Source organism: Bubalus kerabau, chromosome 2 (genome assembly GCF_029407905.1).
Source record: "Bubalus kerabau isolate K-KA32 ecotype Philippines breed swamp buffalo chromosome 2, PCC_UOA_SB_1v2, whole genome shotgun sequence".
Classification (NCBI taxonomy): domain Eukaryota; kingdom Metazoa; phylum Chordata; class Mammalia; order Artiodactyla; family Bovidae; genus Bubalus; species Bubalus kerabau.
Window position 1 is genome coordinate 194861843 of NC_073625.1, and position 12962 is coordinate 194874804.

Below are 12962 nucleotides of genomic sequence, written 5' to 3' on the forward strand. Positions count from 1 at the left end.
GATTCTTTACCAGCTGAGCTACCAGGGAAGCCCTTTCTAGATATGAAGAGATGCAAAGGTGGGGATCAGTTCAAGTCAGTTCTTGAAAATATCTTACTATCTAAAGACCCGTCCCATCATCAGATTCCCTGGAGCACAGGGTTCCTCCCTCCACCCTGGTCAGCAGCTGCAGCAGCACAGGGTTCAGTCTCCGGGAGGCAGATGGCAAATGCCCTTGTTGTTCTGTCTCTGGCGATGCTCTTGGCAAGTGTCAATTTGTAGTTGACAGAATGTTTGTATGACGTTTACGTGTAACTTGATAATTGGAAATCACATTTCCTTAAGTAAAAAATAAATAATGGTTAGGGTCTCAGGCCAGTCAGAGATTAATTTGATCTGTGCAAAGAAGAGTTTTGTCAAACAGAAATGTGTTAGTCGCTCAAGTGGTGTCCGACTCTTTGCGACCCCATGGACTGTAGCCTGCCAGGCTCCTCTGTCCATGGGATGACAGAGTCTCCCCTCTGTCATCTGAGACTGATGACAATCTCACCTCTGTCCAGGTGAGGACACTGGCATGGGTAACCATTTCCTTCTCCAGGGCATCTTCCCAATCCAGGGATCGAACCCGTGTCTCCTGCACTGCAGGCAATTTCCTTACCGTCTGAGCCACCAGGGAAGCTCAAAAATACATGAGTCAAAAGAAGTTCTTTGATCTACAAGGTCTCTAAAACATAATCTGTCAGACATCATGTTTTTCCATGACCCCCCAAAAAAATGCCTTCAGAAATTCCCCCTTCCTAGGAGTGGGAACCAGCCTTCTTTTTGAGTCTCACCCTGGTTGGTCCCACTGGTGTCCCCGGGAACTTGGGAAGGGGCTGAAGTCACTCGCAGACATCATTCGTTTAAAGAGCTGAGATCAGAGTTGAGGAGATGAAGGACTTGATCCTGGGATACAGTTTGGGCCCTGAAGATGAGCCCGGCCTCTGCTACAGCATTGAGCATAGAAATGGGAAGAAGCAAGTTTGTGGGATTAAAGCTAAACACCAGTTAGAGCCAACCACTGGTTTTAGGGTGCTAGGGTGTCTACCCCAGGACAGCGACCACCACAGATCTGCCCCCAAACTTCCTAGAGGGCACAACCCTGGCACCCCAGCACCAGCTCGTAGCGAGCCTTGGTGTGTGCTGATTGAGAGGACGTCTACGTCATCAACAGGTGCTTGCTGCCAGGTGACTCCCCTCTGAAAGCAGAGGTCTGGGCTAGAGCTGCAGTGTCCTGGGTGGCCGACCCCCACATTTCACCTGTGCTGTTCCCCTCACCCGGTGGCTCCTGAGCGGACTGTGATGTGGGTCTTTTCGCCTGGCGGTGGTGGTTCTTTGGGTATTAAGGATGCTCACATAGCAAAGGTAGGCAGGAACCAGCAGCTGGGGGCCAGACTGGCCTGCCAAAGGAGGAAAGGGGCAGGACTTGGCGGTGTTCACCCAGTCTCCCCTCTGTCCAGAGGGTGGCTCGTGTGCTTTGGAATCAGCTGAACAAGGAGACCCGGGAGCATCACATCACGTGCGTGGAGTTGTTCTACCGGCTGCACTGCCTGGCCCCCACAGCCAACATCTGTGAGGACATCATCTGCCACGCCCTCCTGAACCCTGACAAGGTGAGTCTCCAGCCGGCGACCTCCGTCTGACCCCGGTCCTGACACCTACCACCCCCCACCCCGCCCCTGTGGCCCAGGTGTCACGTGGTGGCACGTGTTAGTCATTCAGTCATGTCCAACTCTCTGCAGCCCTACAGACTGTAGCCCGCCAGGCTCCTCTGTCCGTGGGATTCTCCAGGCAAGAATACTGGAGTGGGTTGCCATGCCTTCCTCCAGGGGATCTTCCCAACCCAGGGATGGAACCCAAGTCTCTCACATTGCCCGCGGATTCTTTACCATCTGAGCTATCAGGGAAGCTCTCAGGCAGACTCAACTGTATCCGACAGGAGCCATTCTGGGGCTCAGTGGACATCGTCTTTAACGGGAAGGGATGTTGCATCAGCAGCATTTTAATACATCAGTAATTTCAGGACCAGAAGTCCCACAGAAGCATGAGCCACCCCGTGTGTTGTATTAAAGCTCACCAGGGACATCTGCCCAGGCTCCCGTGATGCTTGCAGGGCCCTCAGAGCTCTGCGTGAAGCAGGCAGCTGCGGAGAATGTGTCACCCCCGGAGCCCTGGCTCTGCACTGCCGCCAGGTCCTGTCCGCTAAGCCGGGGGTCCCCAGGCTCCGGGCTGCAGAGCGGAACCTGCTGTTGGATCAGCGGTGGTATTAAATGAGAAATGAAGAGCATGATAACTGTCGTGAGCATGGAATCCTTCCGAAACCATCCCCCGCCCTGACCCCAGTCCATGGAAAAAAGCTGTCTTCCGTGAAACTGGTGCCAAAGAGGTTGGGGATGGCACTGCCAAGGGCCACGAGGAGGCCTTGCCCCATGTTCTTCTCTAGCCGCAGGCCTAGCTGTGGCCCTGGACTCTGGTCATCATGGAGTCTGGAACACGGACTGCCCTGCCAGACACCAGGCCCCTTAACTCAGGCATCTCTACCCTGCTTGCCCGCTTTTCGCTGAGTTCTCGTCTGTCATTTAAATGGGGCTCGCGACCACTGAGAACGCCGTTCTGTTAAGAAAGAAACAGGCACCTCACTCCCGTTTTCTCTCCTGTTCAAGGGAACCAGGTTGGAAGCTCTGTTTCGATTTTCTGTCATCTGGCACCTGACCAGAGAGATCCAGGGCAGCAGAGTGACGTCTCACAATCGCTCCTTTGACAGGTGATGGGGACTTTTTTTTTTTTTTCCTAATACCTTAACCCTTAAAGAAAAAGGACACTTTGGGGAGGGGCTGGGTCAGCGTGCCAGGCTAGGATTGGGGAGACACATGAAACGGAAACCACCCCCACCCCCGCCGCGTGTTCTTGATGCAGAGAGATTCCTGGGGTCCTCTCAGTGAATCCAGGCCAGACAGGTGAATACCTCGTGGGGGGTTTCTTGCCTTGATCATGAAGGGAGGAAGCCCCGCATGCCTCAGAGTCACCTGAGGAACTGGCAGAACGAGCCCCCCACGGGGGCTTGGTAGGAAGATGAGGAGGGGTAAATTTTGGCCGGGCTTCCCCGGCAGCTCAGTGGTAAAGAACCCACCTGCCAGTCAGTGCAGGAGATGCAGGTTCGATCCCTGGGTCAGGAAGATCCCCTGAAGAAGGAAAAGGCAACCCACTCCAGTATTCTTGCCTGGGAAATGCCATAGACAGAGGGGCCTGGCAGGCTACCATCCGTGGGGTTGCAAAGAGTAGGACACAACAGAGCACGCATGCATGCACACACACGGATCTTAACTGGGGTGGCTGCCACACTGGGTGTGTGCAGCTGCAATGTCCTCAATCCCAGGCCTAAAACCATGCATTTTATCACAGGCATGTTCTGTTCTACATTGGTTTTTAAAAATCCCCTACCTTGTTTCTTATAAGCTTCCCTGGTGGCTCAGAGGGTAAAGTGTCTGCCTGCAAGGCAGGAGACCTGGGTTCGATCCCTGGGAGGGGATGATCCCCTGGAGAAGGAAATGGCAATCCACTCCAGTATTCTTACCTGGAGAATCCCATGGACGAAGGAGCCTGGTGGGCTACAGTCTGTGGGGTCACAAGGAGTCGGACATGACTGAGCGACTTCACTTTCGTGTTTACCTTGTTCCTGGAGCCCTAGATGTGCGGTCAGACACGCAGCCTTGGAGAGATTCCAGCTGGTCCTAATGTACCGCACCTGCCGCCCCATTTGTGAGGAGGCCCAGGCATCAGCATTTTTAAAAGCTCCCCTGATTTAGCAACTCAACAACAAACCAGCAACAGCGACCCTAGCTGGAAGCAGGGTTGGCCTCGTGGTCCTCGCCTGCCTGGGCCCGCAAGTCCAGCCTCCCCGGGTGGAACTCCCTGAGGGTGTCCTGACCGTCCTGACGGTACGCATCCACACCCCTGCCCCCTCCTCACTGCAGGTCCCTCTTCGTGGTGCTGGACAGCCTGGGCAGCTCAGATGGGGCCATCGGGGCCGCCGCCCAGGGCTGGCTGGTGCGGGCTCTCTCCCTGGGCGATGCGGCCCGCATCTTGGAGCCTGTGCTCCTGCTGCTGCTGCAGCCCAAGACCCAGCGGACCACCATCCACTGCCTCACGCAGGAGAACTCGGCGGGTGAGCACACCACGCGGGGGCCAGGCCGGCCCTGCGTCCTGGGGACCCTGGGCCCAGGGGGAGGGAAGGGGCAGCTGGGACCTCCCTGCTGCCCTGGGGCCACAGTCAAGGCACTCAGACCGACAGGATGGTTTCGCCAGATTCGAAAGGTGGGGGAGGTACTTTGTGGGGCCTCCTAAAATTTCCGGATCAGACGAACCAGCACTTAGAAGTGCTAAGTCATAGGTTTGTTGTTTTCACTGAAAAATATATGATTTTTTTTTTATATTAAAAAGGAAAATACTAGCAACCCATGTTCCAATAAATATAGCTGATTCTTGGTTCTTTTGCTGGAGAAAGCACTTTAAGCACATCCAAGGTAGTAGAAGAGAAAAACAGACCATCCATCTGAAGGTCTTCAAGGCCACCTCTTCACTTAGGAAGGAAGTCTGAGGTCTGGTGAGAAGGTCATTTTGGGCTGGCCAGGCTAGCTCTTCTCAGACCTGGGACGGGAGAGCAGAGGTTTTCCCCAGGTATGAATGATCGAGCATGTCGAAACCTGCATGTAAGCTAATCAGTTGTGCTATATAAAAATCACTTCTGCTCAAGAACCGTCAACAAGGTAAGTGGTTTCTATCTGCTCTCCAAGGTTCTTTCAAGCTTTCACCTAAAATCAGAGAAGTAGAAGAAACAGACCTCTGGGCTCTGAGAATGTTCAGAGACATCTTTAACTAAATTTTAAAGAATAGAAGAGAGATAGGAAAAAGAAAAGAAAGACTGAAATGAAACAGATGATTTCGTTGAATTTCATTGATTAATACCTAGCACAGTTTATGGTCTAACATCACTTTCCACAATAGGTATATTTTATGACTTCCTGCAGTTAGTTCTCTAAGCAATGGCTTTACAGACTTTGACTAGTTTGTTTAGCTTGCTAAGTTGCTAAGTCACTTCAGTTGTGTCCGACTCTGTGCGACCCCATAGACGGCAGCCCACCAGGCTCCCCCGTCCCTGGGATTCTCCAGGCAAGAACACTGGAGTGGAGTGCCATTTCCTTCTCCAGTGCATGAAAGTGAAAAGTGAAAGTGAAGTCGATCAGTCATGTCCGCTTAGTGGGTTGTAAATACTCAGTGTTCGTCAGTCTTATCTTACAGAGGAATGCAGCCCAACACCCAAATAAGCAAAGGTTCCCAGGTGGCTTCCTCTCTTTATGAGGTTCCCTGCCTAAAAACTAGGAGGCATTTTATTACTCCACACTTATAAGAAAGTAAAATACAAAGAACTGTAAACTAAGCACCTTCTTAAAAGTTTGGTCTTCATTTATGGCAGGTCAATTTTGAAGCATTTCTTTGCTTTAACAAGAAACTCTACAGCCCATCGGGTGTTAAAAGTCTCGGGGCACTTCCTGCTGTGTCTTCTAATTCCTGTCTAATGCTACCTGCCTGTTAAGAAAAAAATGTGTCTTCTCTGCCCTGTTCGCTCCATGAAAACAACCAGAAGGGTTCTACTTCCCCTCCTCACTACTGCAGTAGTCCTTCGGAAATCTCATTTTTAAATACTGTTTAAAGTGGAACAACAGGAAGTTCATATTTCTCATATCTTATCCTTCCTTCTTTCCTAACCTGGCTTAATGTTCATGGAATAGATTTGTTGAAAGCTGCCTATTAAAAATGTTTGGCAGTGCTGAAGACATCTGGCTTTTCACTCCTTTTTAAAAGAGACCTGAGCACTTTAAAGCGTTGTCTGTGTTCTGATCTCAGAGGTACTGACAAGTGCTTATTTTAAAAATCGGAGTAATCAGGAAATAAAAGCACAAATAAAGTCCCTTGCCATCCAGCCAGTAGAGCACCTTACAGTTAATGGCTCAGCAGATATCCTCTAGACATTACCATAGTTGCGTATTACAGATACTCTCCCCTACGCGGACTTTTTCTGAACAGCAAGATTCTGCAGCTTGCTGTTTTCTTTGAATACTCAGTGTACTCTGCACTTCGCTCCATATCAGTGCATGTAGATGTGTCTTTAGAAAACCCAGCAGTAGCCCTCTGCAGGCCTGCACCATGAGGTTTCAGTCCTCTTACTTTGCGGATGCTTTGTTTGTCTTTGGACGTCCCTCGTGGCTCAGACGGTAAAGCGTCTGTCTACAATGCGGGAGACCTGGGTTCGAGCCCTGAGTTGGGAAGATCCCCTGGAGAAGGAAATGGCAATCCACTCCAGTACTATTGCCTGGAAAGTCCCGTGGACAGAGGAGCCTGGTAGGCTACAGTCTATGGGGTCGAACACAACTGAGCGACTTCACTTGTCTTTATACAGCACATTTCAGCAATACCCTTTCAGTTTTGAAAAACCTTCTGTTGACGTTTCTATAGGGTACCTTTTTTTGAAAGGAAAGTCCTGGGAGAAAACCATAGGCATTTTTATAGATCACCCTTCCCCTAAACTTGGTATATTTATATTTTCTATGATAATATAACTAAATTACCCAATTTCTTGAACGTTTTAAAGGACCTGTTCACTTTGCTTGTCTGACTTCCATCTGTAATGTAACCTAGACTCTAGTGTTGTCGTTTCATGCAGGAACTATATTTTGTTGTTTTTTCATGCTTTATTTTTTATTGCAGTATCGTTGATCTACAGTGCTACACAAGTTTCGCGTGCACAGCATAGTGATTCATGATTTTTAAAGGTTACACTCCATTTATGGGCTTCCCTGGTGGCTCAATTGGTGAAGAATCCGCCTGCAATGCGGGAGACCCAGGATGGATCCCTGGGTGGGGAACATCCCCTGGAGAAGGAAATGGCAGCCCACTCCAGTATTCTTGCCTGGAGAATTCTAGGGACAGAGGAGCCTGGTAGGCCACAGTCCATGGGATCTTGAAGAGTCAGACATGACTGAGCCTCTGAACATACTCAATTTATAGTTATTATATCATATTGGTTATATTCTCTATGTGAAAGTGAAAGCTACTCAGCCCTCCATGAAATTCTCCAGGCAAGAACACTGGAGGGGGTTGCCATTTCCTCCTCCAGGGGATCATCCCAACCCATCCAGATATTGGCAAGAATTTGTCTTGCCCCTTCCCCGCCCCCATGGAGCGTTTTACTAATATTGATCTTGCTGCCTCCCTTTAAGACCAAGATCACCGTGGAACTGCCTGACATAACTAACCCTTCTGTTCTCAAGCTGTCTGTCATTCCGTCCCTTGCAGAAGACTGGCACCGCTGGCTCAACAGGAAGCAAGCCTCGTTCAGGGAGGCTTGGGACGCACCCGAGCTGCCAGAGGGAGGCTGTGAAGACGGCGCGCCCCTGAGCCAGCTCACCACGGTGGACCGCGAGGCCATCTGGGCCGAGGTGGAGACGGAGCCCGAGGCGCACCCGGCGGGCAGTGAGCCCCGCGAGCATGACCGCCCCACACGCCTCGAGGACCTGCTGGACGGGCCGGCCCGCGCCACCGCCGAGGACGGCAGCGAGCGCACCGAGTCGGCGGACACGAGCTCTGGCGCCACGGACAGCAGCGAGAACACGTCCTCCGTCTCCTCGCCGGCGCACGACCCGCAGGAGCTGAGCGGCGGCGAGCAGTGCTGCGCGCCCCTGGCTGCGGCCGCCTGGGCCCCCAGCCCGCAGGTAGGCAGCGCCACGTGCCTGGTGCGTGCGGATTCGGACCGGACCCAGGCCTCGGAGTCGCCGCCGTCCAGCGACGAGGAGGCGGCCGCGGAGCTGCAGGCGCTGACGGCGGCCCGGCTGCGGAAGCAGCAGCGCGAGAGGCAGGAGAGGCTGGAGGCCCTGTTCGCGCACATCCTGCTCTATCTGCAACCCTATGACTCGCGGCGGGTGCTCTATGCCTTCTCAGTGCTGGAGGCCGTGCTCAAAACCAACCCGCGCGAGTTCATCGAGGCCGTGTCCAGGACCAGCGTGGACACCAGCGCCACAGCGCACCTCAACCTCATCTCCAACCTCCTGGCCCGCCACCAGGAGGCCCTGGGGGGCCAGAGCTTCTACGGCAAGCTCCCGAGCCAGCCCCCCAGCGCGTGCCCGGACTCGCTGCTCATCGAGCTCCTCACCTACCTGTGCCTCAGTTTCCTCCGCAGCTATTACCCTTGCTCCCTGAGGGTCTCACACCGGGACATCCTGGGCAACCGGGACGTGCAGGTCAAGAGCGTGGAGGTCCTGATCAGGGTGATGACGGAGCTGGTCTCGGTGGCCAAGGTGGCCGATGGCAAGAACGTGGAGTTCATCCAGGGCCTGCTGCAGAGATGCCGGGTACAGGAGTTCGTCCTGCTCTCGCTGTCTGCCTCCATGTACACAAGCCAGAAGCGCTATGGGCTGGCCACGGCCGCGCCGGGAGCCCTGCGGGAGGAGGGCGTGCTGGAGGAGCATGTCATCAACCTGGGCCAGGACCAGATCTGGAGCGAGCACCCACTGCAGATCGAGCTGCTGAAGCTGCTGCAGGTGCTCATCGTGCTGGAGCACCACCTGGGCCAGGCGCCCGAGGAGGCGGAGCAGCTGCCTGACCTGCCCCGGGAGTGGCGGCGGACCCTGAACTTCCAGCAGGCCATCAGGGCCCTGCAGTACGTGTGGCCCCACCCGCTCACGTCGCAGGGGCTGCTGGTGGCCGCCGTGGTCAAGGGCCTGCAGCCAGCTTATGGCTACGGCATGCACCCGGCCTGGGTCAGCCTGGTCACGCATTCCTTGCCGTACTTCGGAAGGTCCCTGGGCTGGACTGTAACACCCTTCCTTGTCCAGATCTGCAAAAACTTGGATGAGCTGGTCAAGCAGTATGAGAGCGAGTCAGCGAAGCTGTCCATTAGGTACAGTGAGCCTTGAGGCAACTGGTGCTTGGGTGCTAAGTCCCTTCAGTCGTGTCCGACTCTCCTGAGACCCTGTGGACTGTAGCCCGCCAGGTTCCTCTGTCCATGGGATCCTCCAGGCAAAGATTCTGGAGTGGGTTACCATTTCCTCCTCCAGGAGATCTTCCCGACCCAGAGATGGAACCCGCGTCTCCTATGTCTCTTGCCTTGGCAGGCGGGTTCTTTACCACTAGCGCCACCTGGGAAGAGGCATATTCCTATTGGTTTAATGACAGCTTTTTGTCACGAATGGCTTATTGGCCTTCGTCAGTTGGAGGGTCATTTCAACCTAGTCAGAAGCCTAGCTAGAATTGTCAAGAGAGGGTAACAAGGAACTGAATGTGGATTCCTTTATTTTTAATTCCATCTGACCACCCAGGCCAGATCTGGGTTGTAGGACAAGTCAATCTGTCTCCATTATTTTTGCAAAACAGAAATAAAAGTGTGAATCCTCTGCACAGAAATCCTAAAACATCTGGAAACATTTTTCCAAAGCGACCAGATAAATGTAAAACAGCTCAAAAGAGGCTTGTCATTTTTGTAGCAGTATTTCATTATGAGAGCCCCAGTTTGTTTTAAGATGGTGATATGTCTGTGGTTTCTATGTTTAGGATTAAAAACTTTTCTGGCCTCATTCTTAAAGATTTTCAAAACCAGTTTCTCGTTTCTTCACCAAAGCATAACCTCCAAGAGGGAAAACATCTCCCCGGATTATCCACTCACTCTGTTGGAAGGCCTAACAACCATTAGTCATTTCTGTCTTTTGGAACAACCCAACCAAAGCAAAAAGGTAAATTGCTTTTTTTTCCCAAGTTTGAGGCAGTTTTCATATATTGTTTTGTCTTCTTTGGGATTATGTCTGTTTCAAATAAGAAATGTATGTATGTAATACAGACATGTGTGCCAGTATTAATGCCAAGTGGCACACATGCAAATAACACACACAAGCCTGTGTGCAAGTTTATGTGCAAATGTACGTACGTAAGTAATGCCAATGTGGTTTTGTTCTCATTGGCCACTCTGTGGACAGCGTCAGCCCTTGCCCAGTGTGGCATAGAATGTGATCTTTTTTCCATGTATTTTTTTTTACTTGACTTTATGGAGTTTGAAGGCATTTTATGTTTTGATTACTCTGCCCTAGAAAGTGAAAATAACTCAGTCACGTCTGACACTTTTCGACATCAAGGACTGTAGCCCACCAGGGTCCTCTGTCCATGGGATTCTCCAGGCCAGAATACTGGAGTGGGTTGCCATTCCCTTCTCCAGGGCCTCTTCCCAACCCAGGGATCAAACCCTGGTCTCCCACATTGCAGGCAGTTTCTTTACGACCTAAGCCACCAGGGAAGCCCACTCTACCCTATCTGGTATTAAATTTTAGAACGGAGCTAGTACTTTGAGGGATTTGCAAAGTTTGTAACGAGTTTGTAATGAGCCTCAGACTCACAGACATCTCTCTCTGAAGGGAAGTCATGGGTTTAAATGCTCAGGGAGGCATCTTATTTCTAGACCACATGTAGGCCTTGCCCTGGGGAGTGCTCCAACCCAGACTCCATCTCACCAGCCCCAGCGTCCTCATGGAAAGGGAAACACAGCCGGGTCTCAAGTGTTCGTCTCTGTTTTTCAGACCGCTGCTGTGACTGACCCTACCAATCTGAAGAATGCCAAGAATGCTATTCTGGAAGAGCTCCCTCGAATTGTTAACACCATGGCCCTTCTCTGGAACGTCCTCAGGAAGGAGGAGACTCAGAAGAGACCCGTCGATCTCCTCGGAGCCACGAAGGGATCCTCTTCTGTTTACTTTAAAACCACCAAAGTGAGAGAGCTTCCTCTGCAGGCTTATGATTTCCTTTGTCTTGTATTGTCCTGCCAGAAATAAAAATACATAGGGATGTATACATACATAGTCAAAGAGAACGTGCCCAGAGAAACCCACGTTAGAAGTACTGTTATAAGTAAACTGGAAGTAGAAATCTCCAGTTTGTTTATGAGTAAGCCTTATATTCATGGGAAGAAGGCTTTTGTGAGTACTTTTCAGTTTTTTTTCCCTTTGGCTATTTAGAAAAATTGTTTTTGGCCATGCTGGGTGTTCGTTGCAGCAAGGGCATTCTCTAGTTGCGGGGAGCAAAGTCTATGCTTCATCACAGTGTGTGGGCCTCCCGTTGCGGTGGCTTCTCTTGTCATGGAGCATGGAATCTTGGGCTCGCAGGCTTCAGTCAGTGCAGCTCCCGGGATCTGGAGCACAGGCTCAGTGGTTGTGGCAGAAGGAATGAATGAGTTGCTTGACTGCATATGGGATCTTCCCAGATCAGGGCTTGGAACCGTGTCTCCTGCATTGGATGCCTGACCGCTGAACCATCAGGAAAGCCCCGCAGTCATTAATTCTTGAGCCAGGCGTTGGTGACTCAGGGGAGGCCTGAAAGGCGAAAGCTTTCCACAAACAAGAGGCCGGCAGAGGACAAGCGGGGAGGGATCTGTCCCAGGAAGTCCCCAGAAGGTCCCGTGCTGCGTTAAACCCTTGACTCTCCCTGGGAGGCACCCAGGCACGTAACTCAGTGTGTGATCGCCATGTCCCGTGGCTCCCAGTTGTCTGGCCGTGTCTCCCGTCCGCTGAGCACCGCTGGCGCGTGCCCTCAGGGCTTAACGCCGGCCTCGGGCAGCCTGGGTTCAGCGGCACAGGTCAGGGCCCGGGACGCAGGTCGCCTGGATTTGGCTCCCTGCTCAGCTGCTTTGCGGGACCTGAGCACGTGCATCCAACCTCTGTGTGCTGTCGTTTGCTCCGCTGCAAACAGGGTGCCGGGCGTCATCTGAGCACGCTATTTACTGGCGTTATTCAGTCCTCACCTGCAAGGCAGGTGCTATTATTATTCCCAGGTGACAGGCGAGGGGTGTAGAGAGAGCATGTGATTCTTTCTGTGGTCAGTCTGGCAGTCTGACTCCCAGACCAGTGGGCTTTTAGGTTCTGGGAGGCACAGGTGGCCTCCAGAAATTTTCTGTCAGTTCCAGGGATGACCTTCAAGGGAAATCTGCCACAGGAACCTGCTTAAATTTGGCCTAAAAATTAATCTCTAAAAAGGTTCAGAAGGTTCACTCAGCCTGAGCCTCCGTTGCCTCCTCTGTGAAATGAGTCTGTTACTAGTAGTCTACCCCCTGGACTGATGGAAGAATTCATTGTGGTGATGGCTGACATTTGTTGGGGGCTTTCCAGGGGCTTCCCAGGTGGCTCAGTGGTTAAAAAAAGAAACAAACAAACATGCCTGCAGTGCAGGAGACATGGGTTCAGTCCCTGGGTTCGGAAGATCCCCTGGCAAAGGGAATGGCAACCCACTCCAGTATTCTTTCCTGGAGAATTCCATAGCAGAGGAGCCTGGCGGGCTACAGTCCACGGGATCGGACGAGTTGGACATGATTGAACAACGACAATGCAGCATTTACTGAGCACTTAACCCAAGCCCTCCCTGAAGGACCCAAGGTCCTGAGCCGGGGCCCGCGTGACCTCTCTCAAGCAGAAACCATGGTAGGAGGGAGAAGAAGTCCCCATCCCCGGCTCAGTTGTATCTAAAGTGATGCTAGACAAAGGCAGTGGGGATAGGGACGTTCAGTTCAGTCCCTCAGTTGTCTCCGACTCTTTGTGACCCCATGGACTGCAGCATGCCAGGCCTCCCTGTCCATCACCAACTCCCAAAGCTTGCTCAAACTCATGTCCATTGAGTCGGTGATGCCATCCAACCATCTCATCCTCTGTGGTCCCCTTCTCCTCCCACCTTCAATCTTTCCCAGCATCAGGACCTTTTCCAATGAGTCGGCTCTTCTCATCAGGTGGCCAAAGGATTGGAGCTTCAGCTTCAGCGTCAATTCTTCCCATGAATATTCAGGACTGATTTCCTTTAGGATGGACTGGTTGGATCTCCTTGCAGTCCAAGGGACTCTCAAGAGTCTTCTCCAACACCACAGT

The 12962-nt window shown here is 52.1% G+C and overlaps 1 protein-coding gene across 1 annotated transcript in view; it reads left to right on the forward strand.

Moving 5' to 3' along the window:
• The window catches only part of DOP1B (DOP1 leucine zipper like protein B), a 171527-nt gene that overhangs the window by 121960 nt on the left and 36605 nt on the right, over positions 1-12962 (forward strand). Inside the window, exons 15-20 of the mRNA XM_055569915.1 lie at positions 1479-1631; positions 2682-2782; positions 3993-4183; positions 7372-8971; positions 9689-9800; positions 10635-10823. Of these exons, the coding sequence (XP_055425890.1) occupies positions 1479-1631; positions 2682-2782; positions 3993-4183; positions 7372-8971; positions 9689-9800; positions 10635-10823 (2346 nt within the window). The remainder of the gene's footprint in view (positions 1-1478; positions 1632-2681; positions 2783-3992; positions 4184-7371; positions 8972-9688; positions 9801-10634; positions 10824-12962) is intronic.